Source organism: Pleurodeles waltl, chromosome 3_1, assembly GCF_031143425.1.
Source record: "Pleurodeles waltl isolate 20211129_DDA chromosome 3_1, aPleWal1.hap1.20221129, whole genome shotgun sequence".
Classification (NCBI taxonomy): Eukaryota; Metazoa; Chordata; class Amphibia; order Caudata; family Salamandridae; genus Pleurodeles; species Pleurodeles waltl.
This window is the reverse complement of record NC_090440.1, coordinates 434,977,977-434,998,827: the sequence shown is the minus strand read 5'-3', so window position 1 is coordinate 434,998,827 and position 20,851 is coordinate 434,977,977. Positions and strand designations below refer to the sequence as shown.

Here is a 20,851-nt window from a genome sequence, read left to right as displayed (position 1 = left end):
TTTATAGCCCAACTCTTAGGACATATTGTTTGGAGTCAAGTTCAACAAGTTTTCATGGTTATTTTGTTCTTGAGACAAGTAGGCCCAGCCCCCAGCAGCACAAGCCCTTTTGGCTTCCTGTTTACAGTACTGAAGTATGGATCATGGAAGGGCATTGTATGTAGTTAAAGTAATATTCGTGTCTGTATGTTAATGCTGTTTGAACTTGTATTTATGGCTCATTAATGAAAAGCCTTTATTTTTAGGGTGAGCGCTCTAAGGCCCTATTGTAAGCTCGGACTGCACTGCTAACAGTGGTCCCAGTATAAAAATGTGTGCACACATTTGCAGAGTTGAACAATATTGGGTATGTATAATGCTCCTAGAATGCTCTCTGATTAGATTCAAATATTTACTGAAGCTTGAAAGTAAGATTGAGTCCTTGCTTCAAAATAAATGCTCACAAAAAATGCAACTAGGAAAAAAACATTTTGCTAAACGAAAATGTAGGTACCATTCCTTTGAAGCATCATCTCCTAAAGTGTATTGATGCATGCTAGTATTCCCCAAAAAATTTTCATAATGGAAAAATCAGTGCAACTCGTTTCAACGTGAAACATGAAAATAATCAATAATTGGCAAAGTCAATAGGTGTGATGCTGGTGGTCAGCCTTTTGGTTTTGTCAATGTGTGGCTTGTTGTGACATGCTTTTTGTAAAACTTTATTGTTGTGGGAGCCGCCAGGCCCGCACCTTTATAACAAACATTGGCAAAAAGGAATTATATTTTTGATCTCAAAAAGGACACATTGCCACAGTAGTCTGTGGCACTGAGCAAAACTACTTTGTGTGCCAATATGCTACTTGTGAATGAGCATAATGTTGTCCCTCACAGTGAAGCTAGTCTTTTTTTAGGGAGGGAGAGATTTTTAATAAAAACAAATTCTTGGTTAAATCAAGACCTTCTTAGGGACTCAATCCTTAAATAAAGCCACAAAAGTGTTCCTATGATATATGCCCTTGCTTTTGTGCCGATTTACAGCCTTCATGAATTTGCAGTAATTTACAGAAGTAGGCAAGAAATCGTACTCTTAGAAAATATTTGTGAACTGTATTTTAGCACAAGCAAATATAAATTAGTAGATTTGCTTATTTGAAAATCTGTTAAGCGTTTACAGGTTAACTTTCCCTCCAACTCCTTTTTTTTCCGACTGTTGAAGTTTTATTTCTGCCCTTGTCAGGAGTAAATTTCCAACCTTTCTCAATATGAAAAGCTGGTGAAAACCCCTGAAACATGCAAGTTAGTTCATTTGCACAGACTCCAACGAACATTGTAATCCTGGAACTATTACTTAGTGCGACCTCCAGCCCCAGTTTGTAGATCTGTGGAAAGGTGGCAAAATGAGGGAATTGCTTGAATTGAAACCCTAAAGTAGTATGAGCGCTGGCATAATCGGAGGCTATTATCGGAGCTCGTATGTAATTAGATTGTTGCCATCATTTATTGGTGGATTTTTTTGCGTGACAGGTAGATTTATGAAGCAGCCTGTCCCATGGACAAGTAGATATTTTATTAAACTCCACACCCTTGTGGATCTGTTATTGCCTGTCACAAGCACCTCCATTTTGTTGCCGCTAAGTTTTAGACTGCTTGCGGCCATCCGGTATGTAACCTTGTGAAGCCATGTCTTAAGTAGAGTGGAAGAATAGCTTACTTCTGGAGAGAGGACCATGATAATCTGAGTGTCATCTGCTAATGACACTAGGGCAGAGCCATGTGACTGTATGGTTTCCGCAAGGGGGAGAACATACAGATTAAAAAGTGTGGGTATAAGGGGGTATCCTTGTGGGAGTGAACGGCAGAATTCAGAGCCCCTTCACACACTTGAAAACTCCTGTCCTCTAGAAAGGCTTTCAGACATTTGATGGCATCTCCCATGATTCCAAATTCCATCGTCCTCTGGATGAGGGTAGGATGTGATATGGTGTTTATTGCCACACTGAGATCCAGCATGACTATGGCAGCTGAACCTCCCTGATCTAGGATTGCCGAAGTTCCTTTGTAGCTATCACCAAAGCCATTTCTGTACTACAGCCTGTCCTGAAGTCTGTCTGCGTAGGATGAAGAATATCATAGGATTCCAAAAAACTGGACAGGTTTTTATTAACATGCTTTTCTATTATTTTACTGGCTGCCAGAAGCAATGAAATAGGCCCGTCGCTCTCAACTAGCAGGGGATTTGTTGTAGATTTTTTTTCAGAGCGTTTTATCATTGCATGTTTCCATTTTTGTGGAATACAACCCGTTTTCTGGGAATTATTGAGGATGTCCAGAAGAGTGACCATAAAAGAAGGGCTGCGCTGAGCTAGGATATCAGTTTGGGCCGGATCTACCTGGGATCCTGACTTAATTGACCCGAGTGTAGTTTCCATATCTTCTTGACTCAGGACGGGGAAAGCCGCCAGGCTTGGGGCTGACCACTGCCTTACCAGGGAGTTCATATTAAGAGTAGTAGGTGGCGGTAATAGATTTCAGATTTTGTTGAGTTTATCCAGAAAGAAGTTGGCTAACTAATTGCATTCTTCAGTAAAAGGTGAGAGGGCTCTACAGCAGGAAGGGAGACTCATTAGATCCTTTACTACCTTGAGCAATTTCTTATACAAATTAGGGGCATTTTCTTTTTTCTCCTTAAAATGGTTGCATCTGGCCTGCCATATGGCTCTTTTGTCTTTATTTTTTTTTTATTTTTTTATTTTTTTTTATGGATGGTCTGTATAAAATGTTGCTGTCATTATATGACAGCCTTCCTCCATTCACTTTTCCTTCTTTTAGCATCTCTCTTCAGCAGGATCAATTGTCGTGTATACCATGGGGCTGTGATTTTGGTATTGTTTGATTTGGGAAGTTTTTGGGTAACTCTGGGTTCCAGGGTATTAGTAAGCCAGTTCACAAAGATTTTTTTATCTGTCCAGTGTGTCACCCTTCAGAGTAGAAACTGGCTCAGCGCATACCGCCATTCCCTTACATTAAGCTTGGACCATAATCACTTGTGTTTATGGGGAAGGGGCTGACTCTATAAAGAACAGATTGCTCTGGAATCATCTTGGGTGATCCTAAGAAAATGCCTGTGGCACAGTTTGCTTCCAAAGCCTCCACTCTTGATCTGAGGTTGCATTCTTCGTTTGGAAAGGGGTGAGGAACTCTACTTCACTGGTGACTCATTACACTCAGTGTGGAAACCTGTCCATATCTTGAGCCCAGGCATCCTTCGCCAGTTGTCATTCAAATGTCATTAGGACCAGTGTTAGTGGAGTACCTCCTGGGCATTTACAATTACTTGGAATCTTACATGGTATGGTGTCCATGGTCTCTGCACTTACATCTTGAGAAGAAAAAATAACTCCAACCATTTTGGATCCTGCACTAGACTGGCTCTTTTGTACATGTCCCCTCATTTAAATGGCATCAAACAATAAAAGCAATTCACACAGCAGTACATCTTGAGCTCTGTATGTACCCATATTAGCGTTCTTGTTTTGTACCACAGTTCGGTCATTAGAGAAGTCCTCGAAATGAGAAGGGAAATATTTGTTCCATCATCCTAGCTTGGATAGTGAGAATGCCCTGGACATCTATTAGAAAGAGAAAACAAACTTATGGGGTGATTGTCCTAACTGGAAGAATGCTATAATAGAGATAGGGAGGGTGACTAAAAGGGCTCCGCACGTGTATGGAAAGAGTGTCCACAGCAGACACGGGCAATGGTGGTTTTAAAAGAGGTGGCTGGGTCCACTCTATATTTCTATGAATCATTCATCTCAATATGCAGCCTACTGATGTAGTCCTAATAGTGTGAGGTAGATGGGACAAAGGCCCAACAAGGGTCCAAAACCTCCAGTTTTATTAACCAGTCACGTAGCAGATGATTCCTTTTTATTGTAGGCTTTAATAGTTCTTCTCTCTAAAGTGCTCCAGACACCATATTCTTTCACATTAATTATACCTCCACAGATCTGGAATTAATCCCAAAGATACAATGTCTCCGCACTACCACATCTCTGAAGTTGTTGATTGCCTGGTGCTTGAGATTGCCCACAAATACTTTTACTGCTTCAACTTAAGGAAATATTGACTATGAATTCACTCCTACCACAACTTCTGTATGGACAGAAAATGAGACGGGAGCTACAGCACCACAATTTTGAAGCCTCTTTTCTTAGTTCCTCCCTTTGAGCAGTGGTCATTATGTACAGATCTGGAAAAAGTAGGGTTCGGTTCCTTTGGTAGTAAAAAATTGTTTTCATGCATGTAGAGGACATTTCATCACTGTGACTCTGGGTTGGCTATCATTTACTGTTCCCTTCATCCTCATCAAATTTAGGACCTTCAAAAAGGGGGGTTCTCTGTTCTGGAGAAAAGTTGCTCTTTGAAATATAGGTGCTGCCAAGATTGATTCACCCACAGGTGAGGGCCGCCCTAGGGAAAACCCATTTAATCCTGGCAGCAAGGTTAAGTAGATGTTACAGTTGGTAGAGATCACGGTTCAGGGTACATATGCAAAGGATTGTGAGATCTCACTTTGGAGCTGGCATATATCAATTTCCAGTTTTCTAATCCTTCGCCATGTTAACCAATCCCTTTTCCGTTTCACCGTTTTAGCCCCCCACATCTCAACCAAGATTTTTGTGAAGCTTTCCTAGCTATGCCAAATGCATCTTTCCTGCCTTTCTCACCAACTCACCTCTTTTTTTCTGTAATATATTTGAGCACTGAATACATTACTTAAGTATAAAACCTGACAGATTAGACAGTAACTGGATGAAAACACTACTATACATTGCAATCTGTGTTTGGACTGTGCTTGCAGCCCAAGCCTATGTTCCATAAAAAAGGTACAATTTACTTTAAATACATATCCCACAGCACTTGCATAAAGTATTTCTAAGAGATGAGTTGCTAGACTAATAGATTGTTCGTCTTCTGTATCTCGACCGGCAAGTTGGATCGAACCAGGCACCACATGACAGTATGTCATCTGTAGGCAATAAACTCAACACCCACTTGATAAATCAGAAGTTATGCCTGGAAATCTTTATCTAAAACACAGCACCGTTCCTTTGATTGACTGCTTCAGACTATAATCATAGGGTTTTCAATGTACTACTGCGTGCAGCTTGACTTTGTAGATTTGGTATAGAGGTGGAAAAAACAGAGCTGATCCTTATCACACCGAAGCACAAAAAATGTGATCGAACAGAGTTTGATTAACTCAAACTGGATGCTTTCTACCCCTCTCTGTCAAAGTCAAATTTTTGGGATTCACCATTAATAGCTGTATATTGCCATCTCCATTCATCAGTAAACTAGCCTAGTCTGTCCAATTATTCCTCACTTTGTGAAAAAATCAAGCCCCTCCTGAGCACCCTCTCTCCCCATACCATTTGAAAACAGCTGCATGGAATAATCCTGTTTTGGCTAGACCTCAACCATGTCTTCTTGAACAGTGTTCCTCGTGGATCGCTTGCCCCAAACAAAGATGGTATTCACGTCCCAAACTCATTATATCAAGACAAAATGTGACCACATCTCTCTATTTTTGAGTAACTTGACTCACTTCTATTGAAGTTGCAACTTAAATATGTTGTCTTGCATGTAAGGCTCTCCACCAGGGGAATCTACCTTACCCAACCAAACTGCTGACTATACCTGGTGGAAAAAGGGGAATCGGCAGTAAAGACACCTAAAAAGCTAGAAATGCTAAAATTCAAACTCAGTTGCCGTCGGAGAACTCCTTTCCTCCCCATATAAGAATTTTTCCTGCTTTCTCTCAGGAAGTTGCTGAAAACACTTCTCTTCGCTTGAACTAATCCTGAACTTGCATATTATCGGTTTTCTATCTCCACTTTTTTACCAATGACCTCAGCTTTGACATTGTTAGCTCTAACCTCTCTAGTTATCACAATTCCAGCTGAACTTTCAATTTTAACGTGCTTGATTGATCCATGTAAAGCACTTTAATACCGACGGGTGCAGTAGACCTACATTAAATTTCCAAGGAATAAAGGCTACATTGTAGTATCAAACTACAGCCCTCTATCTTGTTTGTGAGTGAAAGGAGAGACATTATACAAAATATGCAACATTTTGTCAGTATTTCAGTGTTACACAAGACACCTACACTTTTATTCATACTTAAAAACTGCTAATTAGTATCTTGACCATGCTTTTTTGTTTATGTGATGTAGTAAGTGACAAATTGTGCATAGGTTACACTTGCTCAATGTAATGTTCCTGAATTCAGGGTGGTTTAAAAGCTTTTTTATTTCAACCTAAGGAACAATTGGAGTAATGACCTTATCTGATAGATACTTCTAGCTACAGATTCCTTACCTTAGAATTATCCTCAGGTTTTGGACTGGTTCCCAGAAGATTTTTCGTGAGCGGTACCTCTGAGCACCAGTAGGTGGCATTGTTTGGCTCTGTGTGGCAACATCGTCCATGAGTATCGCGGTGCCTATATAGGCACCACCCAGGTGCGCTAACATTAGTTCTTTCCTTTCTGTGCCATTCAGAGTAGATCAAGAGAACTATCCCGTACTCACTTTTTAGATTTTTTTTGTCAACCCTTTTTGAGGTGTTTTCCTCCTGGTGTATCAGGGATGTCCTCCTGAAAGGCCAGCTTCAGACCCTGCAGCACCTATCACCGATCGATGTTGGTGACGTACTCGCACCTTGTATGCCTCAGGTGCTTTGAGCGCGACCACGACCCGAAGGCCTACATTGATTGCCTTTCCGTTAACCCAAAGGCCTTGAGGGAGCGATCCTTAAAGCACCTGTCAGCTCGCCATGTAACTCTGAAATGATCCAGATCCCGATCGAGAGGAAGGTCCTGGGAGCGGTTGCAGAGCCCAAAATCTTTATCACAGTTTGTCGTTGGGTCACTCTGGTAAGTCCCACCACCACAAGAAGAATTTGAAGAGATCTTCGACTTCGCCTCGTCTTTCGGATACTGGTATGTTTTCTCTCCCTTCTGTGGCAGTGGAGGAGGGAGCATTCTTTGGCATGGTGCTACCGAGGGCAGCTAAGGTCCTGGATCTTGGCCTACCCTCGGAAGTCAAGACTAATGTCTTGACGGAGGTGCTGCAACTGGGAGTCTCCTCTTCAGAACTGTTACTGCCATTCCACGAAGCCCTCACTGACATCCTACTGGGGACATGGTCCAATCCCAGCACAGGGCCTGCAGTGAATAGAACGATTGGCAGCTGCCAAAGCTCTGCTCCAGGGGACCCTAACTTCCTCATCCAGCACCCTACCCCAAAGAGCTTGGTAATCCAAGCCTCTGTGTCACACGTACTTCATGGCACATTACCCCCCCTTGCATTCTGGACGTTTCCCCTAAAGACGCTTTAGTGGAAGATGTTTTCTTCCACCAGTCTGGCAGTGCCGTGCATGCCTCCCATAATCTGCATGGCCAAGGGCATGTGGGCTGGGCAGCCAGTGGTCAGGTCAGTCCACCACCCCTCCGACAGCCAAACCCTACTAATCTGCCCTAATACCATCATGGGCATCCAGTTGGCAGCAGGATTTGCCATCACCTGCCCCACTGGCAGTCCATAACATCGGACAGCTGGGTTTTGCAGATTGTCTGAAGGGGCTACTCCCTCCCCATTGGGACTACTCCTCTCCCCTGCCACCATCTTATGACGTTTTTATAAGGCTACACTGAGTTCTACTGGGAAGTGCATTTTTGTGTGTAATTATGGTGGTTCTGTCATACACCTTCATATAGACCAACAAATGATCAGTGCAACATCTAGGAGTCAGGGTTCTATCCAGAATTCAGGAATGTGGAATTCCTATTGCCCGACGCCCGGGACATATTGTTTGGGGTAAAGGGCAACACGTTTTCATGTTTATTTTGTCCTTGGGACAAGTAGGCCCAACCAACCCCCTGCAGCACAAACCCTTTGGCTGCCAGTTTACAGAGAAGGGAATTGTCTGCAGTTGAGGTAATATGTGTGTCCAAAAGTGAATGCTGTTCGAACTTGTATTTATGGTTCATTAATTAAAAGCCTTCATTATTAGGGTGAGTGATATAAATAAATGTTTTGAGGTCGCACTGCACTACTGGCAGTGGCTACAGTAAAAAAAAAAGAAGTGTACACACTTGTTTGAAAAGTTTAACGTATAAGACTAAGTCTAGTCCAGAATGCTCTCTGATTAGATGCAAATGTTTGCAGCAGCTTGTAAGCAAAAGTGATTTTTTGTTTTTTGTTTTTTTGCTTTCAAAATTCAGTGTTCTGAAAAAACATGCAAGTGGGAAAAAAAATGTTTTGCTTCTATGGAAGATGCTATTTCTTTGAAGCTTGCTAGTATTTCCCAAAAATATTCCTAATGGAAAGTCAGTGTAACCATTTCCAACAAGATTATGAGAAGCATAAAAATAAACAAGCACTGGCAAAACAGACCGATCTGACTTGTGTGTGTGTGTGTGTGTGTGTGTGTGTGTGTGTGTCTGTCTTTTGGTTTTCTCTGCGTGCCTTGTTTTGACATGGTTTTTGTAACACTTTATTGTTGTGGGAGCTGCCAGGCCCATACAATTGTAACAAACACTGGCAAAAATGAAAAGATTTTTGGTCTCAAAAAGCACACATTGCCACTAGTGGCATAACAAAGCCCCCCCAGCCCCCTTCCAGGGAGCCCCCTCAGCACAGCACCTGCCGTGAGTTAGTCTGGAGTGAGGGGCCCTCCATATTCTTTGCAAGGGGACCTCCTTCTGTTTCTTTATGACACTGATTGCCACAGTGTTTCCTTGCACTGCACAAAACGACTTTGTGTGCCAATATGCTCTTTTTTGAAGAGCAGAATGCAATCACTCACAGTAAAGCCAGCCAATAGATAGAGAAATAGATGTGTATTAAAAACAAAGGCCCAAATTTAAGGATGGCCTTGCGCCATCTAACGCCACATTAGCGTAATTTTTCTGATGCTAATGTGGCATTAGTTTGCCAAAAATGCTGCACCATATCACTGTGCCACTTTGTGACCATTTGTGCCACATTATGCATGCGCCGTGCATAATGTATGCAAAGGGGTGTTGTGGCACAAGAAGGCCTGCAAAAATGGCACAATGAAATCTACAAGATTTTATTGTGCCATTTTTGGTGTCATTTTTAATACCTGCTTAAAGCAGACATTAAAAGAATGCACCTTTTGGAATCAATAGACCTCCTTGCAATTTGCTCCACTAGCGTCCGAAGTTTTGACGCTAGTGAAGCAAAGCACCACAATAGCATAAAAAGTTTGACACTATTGTACCTATTTCCATCATGGTGCGCTGTATCTTAGAAGTAGCGTTACGGGGGGGTGCAAGAAAAGTGCTGTTTTACGATGTGAAGCACCACTTTTCTTGAATCTGGGACAAAATGTCTTTGTTAACGCCAGACCTAATTAGGGACCCAATTCTTAAAGAATGTCACTAAAGTACCCCCATGGTCTATGTCTTTGAATTAGTGGCTTTCATGAATTCACAAGAACTTACAGAAGTAGACCAGGAAATCGTACTCCTAGAAAATATTTGTGAACTATATTTTAGTACTGGCAAATATGCATGTGAAGATTTGTTCATGTGAAAATATATTGAGCGTTTACAAGTTCACTTTCCCTCCAACAACCTCCCTTTTTTTTTTTTTTTTTCATCCAAACCTGGAAGAACTTCTGCTTCTGCCCTTGTTAGGTGTAAATTTCCAACCTTTCTCATTATGGGAAAAGATTAGAGAAGAGCTGGTGAAATCCTTAAACCTGCAAGTTAGTAGGTTTGCAGACTCAAAGGCATTCCAGCCCCGGAACTATTGCTTACTGCTTCCTCCAGCCCCAGTATGTAGCTCTGCGGGAAGGTGGCAAAATAAGGGAATTGCTATAGTAGGGATTGAAATTGAAAGTATTCAAGCCCTACTATAGTAGTAGCCCTGACATAATCAGAGAGGCTATTATCAGAGCTCTTACATAATGCGATTACTGCCATAATTTGTTGCTGCATTACATGGCACCAAAGGGACAAGTAGATTTAAGAAGGAACCTGCCCCATGGGCAAGTAGATATTTTAATAACTTCGACACCCCTGAGAACTACTTGAATGTAAGTGGTAAGAAATTAGATGTGCGGAGATTGCCAAAAGTAAAAAGTTTAAAAAAATATCCCAGCAGGATTCTCATAAGATGCAGCTGCCAGTATTCTTTATTTAGAAACAAAGCCTGTGGTGTGTGCAGAGTTTCTTTGCGACCCCCATGGGATTCACTCCAGGGTGGCTAGCTGCAGTATTGTCTTCCCTCTGCGTTTCAGAAGGAATCTGAGGCTAAGTAGTCTCTCTACCAGATAAGGTGTTACCTAAGGTAAGTAACTTGTTCTTTCAGTGGTTCGTGTGCAGGTAACTCTTGCTTTTACTAGTAAATCTACCTTCATCCATATTTTAGTCACAGTTTAAATTATTAGCTACTTTGTTGTTTTCCCCTTTTCCTAGATATGTCAGCAAGGTGCACTGGTATTCCCAAGAATTATTTTCCCCTCGATGCATACCCTCCACCTGACAAAAGGGTAATTCCAGCCAAACCCTCGCCACTCGTGTGCACGTTACTAAATGAAATTCCAGGATGTGTGCTTACTCACACTAGGGAAGGTAAACCTTGACTGTCCATTGGGACCCAGCCATGGGTAGTCACTAGGGATTTCATTCCCAGTATCACATGTGTTGCGATACTGGCAAGGGACTATCTCTGGATTTCACCGCATTCAGATTCCTTTAAAGGCATCATACTTATCAGGCAGCTCGCAGCGCTCCCCAGGGGGGAAAAGAGACCTTCTGGTGTTAGCTTCATCATGTGATGCCCTCCTTCATCTTGCCATATGCCTTCCACGGCCCAGCTGTAATAAACAGCAGTTATCACTACCAGCCCAGGCCACATGGCTGCAGTATTTAGGCATGGGCGGATAGAGTGCTTCTGGTGAAGCCTATTCGAGTGTAGGCTCGTACGTGGGTGCCAGGTTCACTACATTAAGAATCAGTCTGTACCTCACTGATGAGCTGTAGATTGGCTACATTGATCTGGTGTTCCTTTTGTTCCCTTCTGAAGAGAACCGGGCCTGGCGATACTTTCTGGATTGCTCCAAATAGAGAAGGACCAAGGCTGATTTTCATATGCCTGGTTTCTGTCTTGAATGGCATAGTGGGCAAGAAATGTACCAAGTAATTACCAGTGGATGTGATCGTCAAGCCTTCCACCCATCAACTTTTTGTTTTCTTAAGGCCTGCATTAGCATGTGTGGTAATACTCTGAAAACAAACCTTTGTGGAATGTTTGATGGCAATAGATAATACTATGCCAATTTGTCATTAACGTTTCAGGGAATTCTCATTATCTCTTGAGGAAATTGTGTACTCCATGTTGGTCTTTCAGATCGATGTCATATTTGAATAAATCTTCTGATACTAATTGGCATGAAATTTGGAGAGTATCATGTCACTGTACTTTAGTAAAGCACATTTTGCTATTGAATGCCTTCCTACCTTTTCGTACCGTGTTCCTGTTATTCACAAAATAATACCTTTGTTTCTCTTTAGTCAAAATGAGTGCGATGATGGAAACGCCCGAAATGCCCGCTGTCTTTGACGGCGTGAAACTGGCAGCAGTTGCTACTGTTCTTTACTTTATTGTTCGCTGCCTGAATTTGAAAAGTCCAACTGCTCCACCTGAACTTGTATTTCAAGATACACCTCTGTCCCGATTTCTTCTCAAATCCTGCCCTCTACTGACCAAAGAGTAAGTTTCTGCCGTATGTTTTTAAAATATTTTTTTCCAAACTTGCTTTAATTGCATCTTTACGTATCTTACGATGGAAATGCGCTAAAATTTTCAGTTGGTGCGTGAACTAAATCCCGCATCTCCCCCTGTGAGTTATTGAACTGGACAGTGATGGACTTTGTTACAGTCTATTAGAACAGATTTGCAATAAGCAATCGATACATGTCTTTTTGCTGTTAACCACTGTCCAGTTACCACCGTGGCATATGTTATACGATGACCTAGATTTTTCCTGCACTTCATTAAATATCAAATAGCTCAACATGGGCTTTAACGTATTTCACAATAATTACTTTCCCGTTCCAGTCAGCACATACATTTATTTTTCGTACACGTTTAGCCAAAACTATTGTATGTCCCATGTTAAAACATTACCCAAAAATAAAACCATCATCACATCTATAAAATACACTACATCAATAGAGATGCATCACATCAGAATAATATTTGAATAAAAATATATTAGGTTGTCTCGTTTATGTGAAAGGTATTTACAGATCACAGTTTTAGGCAGTTTTATGCTTTTTGCCATATTATTTAGAATAGAGCGAGGTTGTGGTTCAATCGAATTAGGGATGCACAATATCAAGACGCAGCTGCCAAAAAAATTATCTAATTTATCCGCCATTTATAATTTCTCTTTGGGATTTACTACTAAAACATAACAAAGTGGCGTGCATATTGTAGTTTACCATTGCATTTACACGTAATCCAAAACATTATACACTCCTGTCCAACATATGAATCCCCTCCTCCCTTTAGAACACATTTCGAAAGATTCGAGTGAAGACCGTGTGACTTAAACAGTTGTTTCACCCAATCTTTCCATGCAGTTTACATAGAACAACACATGGAGAACAGGTGAAAAATATTCTCATTAGTGCTTCGTATAAGCAGCCGTGTGAGTGAATAAATGTCCCTTTCAAATGTCCCTTTGAACTAAGAAAGACTCACTTTTGCTTTTGGGAGCAGCATTAGTTGCTGTGGTAAGAATTTGTGTTATCCAGTATGACATTGATTGGTTTACATAAATCGGGGGATTTAAGCTAATGTAGTTTTCAGTTATATATTTGGTAAATCTCGTTTTATGAAAAATGTATTTGTGCATAGAAAAGGAGCAGTTTTTAAGCAAAACTGGTATCGTAATTTTAAATCTGGTGTAATCTGTTTCAGTACTCCATAGCTCACTAAAACTCTGTCCAATTAGAGTTTTATCCAAATTGGCTTTCCACAGATTTAATTGAACTTTTTATCACTCACCCCTCTAGCCTTGTCAGATGTTTCAGGCAGCCAGATGATGATTTTCTGAGCTTAAATATTTTATGAACAGGGCAAGAAAGAGTGCCTCAGAGGATCAAACGCTAGGTGAATTTGACTGAGGGAGCTGAAATCAGACAGCAAATACCGGTCTCATACAGGTAGTCTGTCTTCTTAAACTACGCAAAAAGGCTGTACCCAAATATGATGGAACAACAAGACACTGCACGAGCAAATTTAGCTTTTAAATACCGTCAATGTTTGGGTTGCATAATACAGCTATGTACATTCATAAAACATTTTCTAAAACAAAAGTTGTAAGTTGTTGCTTTGCTTTTTAAAGTATTAAGCATTCCTTATGGCTTTGTGTGTGTTATCTAATGTAACACCCAAATTGCTACGGGGGTCTGTAGCAGTATTTGTGTTCTCCCACTTCCTTTGAAACAAGTTTGTTTTTTCTCCCATACACACAAGTTTTAGTATGGAAGGATGAGCAAGGCAAGCAACTTTAGCTTACAGGTTGTTTGTGAAACTCGGGACATACTAACTTCATTAAAACACAAGTGCTTGCTCTGACTTGGAAGTCTCCAAGCATAGCATCTTTATGACATCTCCGAATCTCCGAGAGATGCGTTTCCTAAAAGGAGCATCTAGGCTGATATGGTCCCTCTTTTGTAAAGGTCTTGTAGTGGAGCTTGCCTAAAATGTGCCTTTATGTGGTGACTGAGGCAGAGCAGTTGCCTGAAATGGATTTGCAAGAGCAGGCATGATTCATTAACATTTTCAGAGTGAAGTAGTGCAAATCTTGCTGAATGACGTTTTTGTCTGCATTCCTTTCTTGACGTACGTTAGTATAGGATATGGTACTGATGTGGAGACTACAAGGAGCTCTACTTGATTTTAGAAAAATGCTTGCTAAGTTGTGGTTTGACCAAGTCGGTGTCAACAGGTATTTAGATCAAACTGCTGACAGTTTTCAAAGAGCTTCTTATTGCACATTCAAATAGAAGCAATTACATTTTTTTGGCCCATTTCCCCAGACCTAGGAGGGGAATAGCTAAATGTTTTGGTCACTGCCGATCGTTTCACCTGATCAATTAATGGGGTTATTGGTAAAAGAGGTCTGATTTGTAAGACAAATGTGAAAATATGCTGAAATAGTTCTCACTTTCTAGGCGGTCAGGGGGAGGTAAAATCAGTGGGACAAGACTTCTGCAAAACGATTGTGAAAATGGACACAGTAGAGCTACTTCTGTGTAGGAGAGCTACCAGTAACTCATAAGCTGCTAGTTGGAAAAGCTTTGCACTAGAGGAGAGGGTCAACCATTTGCTTATTTGTCTTGGTCTTACACAAGTGGCAGCAGTCCAACATGAACTGCTAAGTCAAGTGCCCTCTAAAATGCAACAGATGTTGGTGATATCCTTGCATTCCATTCTCAGATGAACTGAAGAAAGGGTGAGATGGTATTGCTAGGTAAGGAAAGGAGTGGTGAATATTTGAAAATGTCTCCCTCATTAGTTTAGGAGATTTGACTATAACATCCCAAAGTAAATTAGAATTCTTCACTTTTATAGAACCCATTGATCAGTAGCGCTGCTATGCCACACTTAACCTATCATACCCTTTATCACTTATAGCTTGTATTGATAACTTAATTGTCAAATGCTGATAATTCTTGTTTTGTTTTCATTTTAGGTACATTCCGCCTATGATTTGGGGAAAGAGTGGACATATTCAAACTGCTCTCTATGGAAAGATGGGACGTGTGAACTCTCCAACTCCAAGTGGGTTGCGCAAGTTCCTCACAATGTCAGATGGAGCAACAGCTACTTTCGATCTCTTTGAGCCACTAAAAGAGAATTGCACTGGGGGTAAGCATACACACCGACTCAGTGTACATCTGTAGCCTCTTGCTTGCAATGAAGATGCCCTTGCAAACAGACTGAACATTTTTGTACAAAAACATTTATTTGATTTCTTTTTTTTTTTGGGTACACATAATTTTACCCCTTCGCTGCCAGGCCTCTTCCCCCTGAGGTGCCAGGCCTTTTTTTGGCTATTTGGGGCAGTTCACGCTTAGGCCCTCATAACTTTTTGTCCACATAAGCTGCCCACGCCAAATTTACGTCCTTTTTTTATTTTCCAACATCCTAGGGATTCTAGAGGTACCCACACTTGTGGGTTCCCCTGAAGGAGACCAATAAATTGGCCAGAATACAGCGAAAATATACGTGTGTGTGTGTATATATATAATTTATTTATTTATTTATTTATTTTTTTAAATGGGGGAAAAGGGCTGCAGAACAAGGCTTGTGTTTTTCTTCCTCTGAAAATGGCCTCAACAAAGGGTTTGCGGTGCTAAAATTCCCATCTTCCCAGCTTTCAGGAACAGGTAGACTTGAATCAGAAAACCCCAATTTCCACACAATTTTGGCATTTTACTGGGACATATCCCATTTTTACTATTTTTTTGTGCTTTCAGCCTCCTTCCAGTTAGTGACAGGCATGAGTGTGAAACCAATGCTGGATCCCAGAAAGCTAAACATTACTGAAAAGTAGACAACATTCTGAATTCAGTCAGGGGTAATTTGTGTAGATCCTACAAGGGTTTCCTACAGAAAATAACAGCTGAAATGAAAAAATATTGAAATTGAGGTGAAAAAAAACATCAATTTATCTCCGCATTTTGCTCTGTAACATTTTCCTGCGATGTCAGATTCTTGAAAGCAGTATACCGTTTTGTCTGCTGGACACCTGGGGATATATAGAGCTTGTAGGTTCATCTAGAACCCTAGGTACCCAGAGCCAATAAATGAGCTGCACCTTGCAATGGGTTTTCATTCTGTACCTGGTATAGAGCTATTCATTTGCTGAAATATAAAGAGTGAAAAATAGGTATGAAGAAAACCTTTGTATTTCCAAAATGGGCACAAGATTAGTTGTTGAGAAGCAGTGGTTATTTGCACATCTCTGAATTCCGGGGTGCCCATACTAGCATGTGAATTACTGGGCATTTCTCAAATAGACATCTTTTTTACACACTGTCTTATATTTGGAAGGAAAAAATGTAGAGAAAAACAAGGGGCAATAACACTTGTTTTACTATTCTCTTTGTCCCCAAGTCTCCAGATAAAAATGTTACCTCACTTGCGTGGATAGCCCTAATGCTCGCGACCGGAAACACAACATGGACAGATCACATTTTTACATTGAAATCTGACGTGTTTTTTTTGCAAAGTGCCTAGCTGTATAGTTTGGCCTCCAGGTCAGCCGGCACCTAGGGAAGCTTACCAAACCTGCGCATTTTTGAAAACTAGACACCTAGGGGAATCCTAGATGGGGTGACTTTTGGGGCTCAAACCAGGTTCTGTTACCCAGAATCCTTTGTAAACCTCAAAATTTGGCCAAAAAAAACCTTTTTCTTCTCATTTCGGTGACAGAACGTTCTGGAATCTAAGAGGAGCCACACATTTCCTTCCACCCAGTGTCCCCCCCCCAAGTCTCCCGATAAAAATGGTACCTCACTTGTGTGGGTAGGCCTAGCGCCCGCAACCGGGAATGCCCCAAAACACTATCTGGACACATCAAGATTATTCTACATGACAGCGTCCCAAAGTAAAAAAAAGTGCAGCCCTCACCATTCCAAGTGGGACGATTTTGAGAGTTACCAAGCTCTCATGACCCAAATATAAAACCAAAACCCAAAAGAATCAAATGTCCTCTTGCTTGCCGTGGGATAAGATGTTTTAGTGTGCAGGTGGGGAGCTGAAAGACTGTAACCCCCACCCTCTTATTTTGAAAAAAGAAATCTTCCCTGGTCTCTGGTGGGCTTTCTGCCCCCCCCTTGGGGGCAGATGGACCTTCCAAAAATAGGTTGATCTGCCCCCAAAGGGGGCAGATAGAGCCAACAGTAATGTGCCCCATGGGGAGCGACCCTTGCCCAAGGGGCTACCCCCCCCCCCCCCCCAAACAAAACACACACGCCAATCCCTGGTGTCTAGTGGTTTCTGCCCCCCCCCCCCCCTCCCTTGGGGACAGATTGGCGTAACAAAAATAGGCCGATCTGCCCCCAAGGGGGGGGGGGGGGCAGAAATGGCCTAAATACAATTTGCCCGCCAGGGGAGCAACACTTGCCTAAGGGATCGCTCCCCATACATAAAAACATAAAGTAATGTAAAAAAAAAAAAAATAATATATATATATATATATCTGGTGTCTAGAGGTTTCTGCCCCACCCCTGGGGCAGATTGGCCTAATCATATTAGGCCACTCTGCCCGCGGGGGGGGCAGAAATGGCCCAAAAATAATTTGGCCCCCTGGAGAGCAGCCCTTGCCTATGGGGCCGCTCCCCTTATGCGTAAGTATGATTAAAAAAAAAAAAAAAAATCCTTGTATCTAGTGGTTTCTTCCCCCTGGGAGCAGATAGGCCTAATTATATTATGCCTATCTGCCCCCAGGGGTGATAGAAATGGCCTATAAATAATTTGGCCCCTGGGGAGCGACCCTTGCCTAAGGGGTCGCTCCCCACACATAAAAATATATATATATCCCTGGGGTCTCGGGTTGGCAGAAATGGCATAAAAATGATTTTGCCCCTTAGACAAGAGCCGCTCCCCTTATTGGAATATAAGTGGGCATTTCTGCTGCCTGGTCGCATCACGATCGGGCAGCAGAAATGCTGAGCAAGACATGAAAGGAAAGGGCTTTTCTTTCATGCCTCTCCCGCCCCACATCCTGATCAGAAGAGAAATGCAAGAGAAATGCTTTTGCATTTCTCTTCCGGGATTGCGCTGGAAGCATGCTTCAAGCACAGTCGGAGGTGTCCTCTGAGGTCAGTGAGCGATTTGCGCTCTGGCGTCATCAGATGTCACTGGGGGGGGGAGGAAAGGGTGGAAGGGGAAGCGATTTCCCTTCCATCCCTGACTGGGGGATGTGGGAGGGAGGCCCCCGGGGGGAGCGCTAGCGCTTCCCCCGTGGGCCGGGTGCAGGACAAGTGGGTCTCGTCCCGGGCACTCAGGAACCGTGTGACAGGATGAGACTAGCTCGCCCCAGGCACCCTGGGGGTTCATAGTTTAAAACAAGGTGAGGCCCCCCTACCGAAATTATTACATGCGTAAAATTAAGTATGTCAAAATTCAATTGAGTACAGTTCAAATCACACAAGTCAAAAATTAAAGTGAGTAATGTTCAAAGGAATGCAATCAAGAGGTTCCACATCAAATAATATAAAGTCCAATTCAGTCCAGAAATTTAATAGGTCACAATTTTAAATTTTACAGCATCCTCCACGAAGGTACACTCCACGTCGAGCCAACACTTGTTTCGTCAAGGGGAATTCTTCTAGTCCCCAGCGACTTCTTCAGGGCTCTATATTTATAAGTAAATAATTGGTATTAGAAACCAAAATGCTCAGACTATATGAAGAGGAGTATAATAAATGGGAAAAGGTCCCCTTAAAAATTCAAAGAATTCATTGAAACGTGAGAGGAAAGAAGAATTCTGGGGGTTCATAGTTAACCACACTGTTTACTTTTTCAGGGGGAAAAGACTTAAGAAAATGTTACCTAGGTTGTATGTCACTAAACTTGGAGGGATAAAGAAAAGCTGTGGTGGTTTCTTGTAGCATTACCATATATGTTTTTCTGCTCTTGGTACCATGTCTTACTCTAACATCCCAGCACATTGCCATTCTCAACTTCTGCGTCTCCTAACACCTGGTGGCGAGACAGGAAGCTGCTGTCAGTTTTGAGGTATACCTTGCTGGTTGCTTGCTACTTCCCTTTAAGTGAGTGCGCTCTTGCAGTTTCACTTGTTTTCTCTTCTGCATGGTATGGATTAGAACCTACCCTACTTTTTCTCACATTCAGCAAGTTACTAAAGCAGTTTCAGGCAGCCTGGTACCAGTTAGACTTTTATTTTTTGTTATTTTTTTTACTGTGCTGTTTATACCTTTCCAGCTTTTTCCTTTGTCTCTTGTGACACATGCTGCAAAGTTCCCAGTTTTAAGCCTTGTGCGTAGTCCTCTTTCACCTGCACCTCTAAGGGTGCACAAGCCCTTTCGAAAGTTAGACTTCATGACTAGGAAAAAGATCTTGGGGAAAGTACAAAGTCTTAGCCACTTAATACAATACTGACTTTCCTTTGCAATTTTGAGATATGAAGCCCTCCCCAAGCCATCAGTGATCATTCTGATCTTTCTTCTAGGTACTCCATTAAGCCCTCGCAACTGATCTTGTAACCGTGGCGAAGGCAAAATTACTGGGTTGTTGAGGTAGTTTCTTTTTATCTGCAGCCTGACAAATGGTTTGCGATGGATCCAGTTGTCACAGATCAGGGAAAAGTGCACCAGGCTCAGTAGTGAGGGCCCTTAGGAAACCAAATTCTCTCTCACTCCAGAGGCTATGATGAGAAGCTGACCTTTACTCAACAGCACATCTGCTTGCACAGGTACCATTCAGAAGTTGCAGCCTGGGATCCAGCTAGTCTCTTGTGTATGATCCATAGATTTGTTGTACCAATAGGTCAAGCAAATGCTGTTCTCTGTGTGTGGGTGAGGCTCGGAGGACATAGACACACATTATGACATTGGCGGTCAGGTGACCACCACGCCGGTAATACGGTCACCAGGCCGGCAGTAATGACAGCCAAATAATGACCATGCCAGATATCCCTCCCATAGACAGCCAGTGTACTACACCAACCGCCAGTGCTGTAGAACCACCGAACACGGCGGTAGCCACTTACAGGCGGGTAGAAGACAAGGATCCACCCACCATATTATGACAGCACACCACCAGGATTTCCGGGATGGTACCAACACCACCAAAAGCCTGGCAGAAACGCATCACATAAAAGGAGACACTCCCCTCTAGGGACACAGAGGAGTCTGCAGCCGCCATGGAACCTGAACTGCAGGTCTTCCCGATGCTGTACTACGCCATGGCCGTCCTGGAACACCAACGAAGATGATGATGGTGAGTACAGCCGCCTAGCACACAAAGGAGGGAGGGGAGAGTGACAAACACGCACAACACACACTCCATACAAACATACACACACCACACACCCAGAACCAGCTGCAGAGTAAATCGACTGTAACAGGTCCCAGGAGCAAAGAAAGCCAGGACACATACCTCTGTTCTAACCACTGTAATCCTGTTGGATAAAAAGCCCAAATCCAAAAACCTACACAACTACGTATTTACATGCAGGCCCAAAGGCCAGTTCAAAGTTTCTAATGCCCAGAGGGCAAAGTCCAAGCCCCAACTTGACTCCTGACAACATCGGGAATCCACTCTTCAGGGGCATCATGTTGGAAATGGGCAGGCACCTGAGGGGGCAGGTGTGTGGCACTTCTCTTTGGGAGGGGCCTCCTTGCCCACTGGTTCTGGAGGGGGGTGGGGGGGCTCCTTGCCCACTGTTTCTGGAGGGGGGGGACTCTTTGCCCACTGCTTCTGGAGGGGGTGGAACTCTTTGCCCACTGCTTCTGGAGGGGGTGGAACTCTTTGCCCACTGCTTCTGGAGGGGGGGGGGGACTCTTTGCCCACTGGTTCTGGAGGGGGGGGAACTCTTTTCCCACTGGTTCTAGAGGGGGGGACTCTTTGCCCACTGGTTCTAGAGGGGGCGGCTCTTTGCCCTTTTCCCTCTGCTTCTGGAGGGGGGAGCTCTTTGTCCTCTGCTTCTGTAGGGGGCTCCTTGCCCAATGATTCTGTAGGGGGCTCCTTGCCCAATGATTCTGTAGGGGGCTCCTTCGCCT

The 20,851-nt window shown here is 42.7% G+C and overlaps 1 protein-coding gene across 4 annotated transcripts in view; it reads left to right on the top strand.

Moving 5' to 3' along the window:
* The window catches only part of ABHD2 (abhydrolase domain containing 2, acylglycerol lipase), a 210,508-nt gene that overhangs the window by 33,591 nt on the left and 156,066 nt on the right, over positions 1-20,851 (top strand). For 3 of the 4 annotated variants that reach the window (XM_069222706.1, XM_069222705.1, XM_069222707.1), the window contains 2 exons: positions 11,597-11,795; positions 14,791-14,966. In XM_069222706.1, coding sequence (XP_069078807.1) covers positions 11,602-11,795; positions 14,791-14,966 — 370 coding nt within the window. In that variant the 5' untranslated portion in view covers positions 11,597-11,601. The remainder of the gene's footprint in view (positions 1-11,596; positions 11,796-14,790; positions 14,967-20,851) is intronic. The other variant, XM_069222708.1, reaches the window with a different exon arrangement.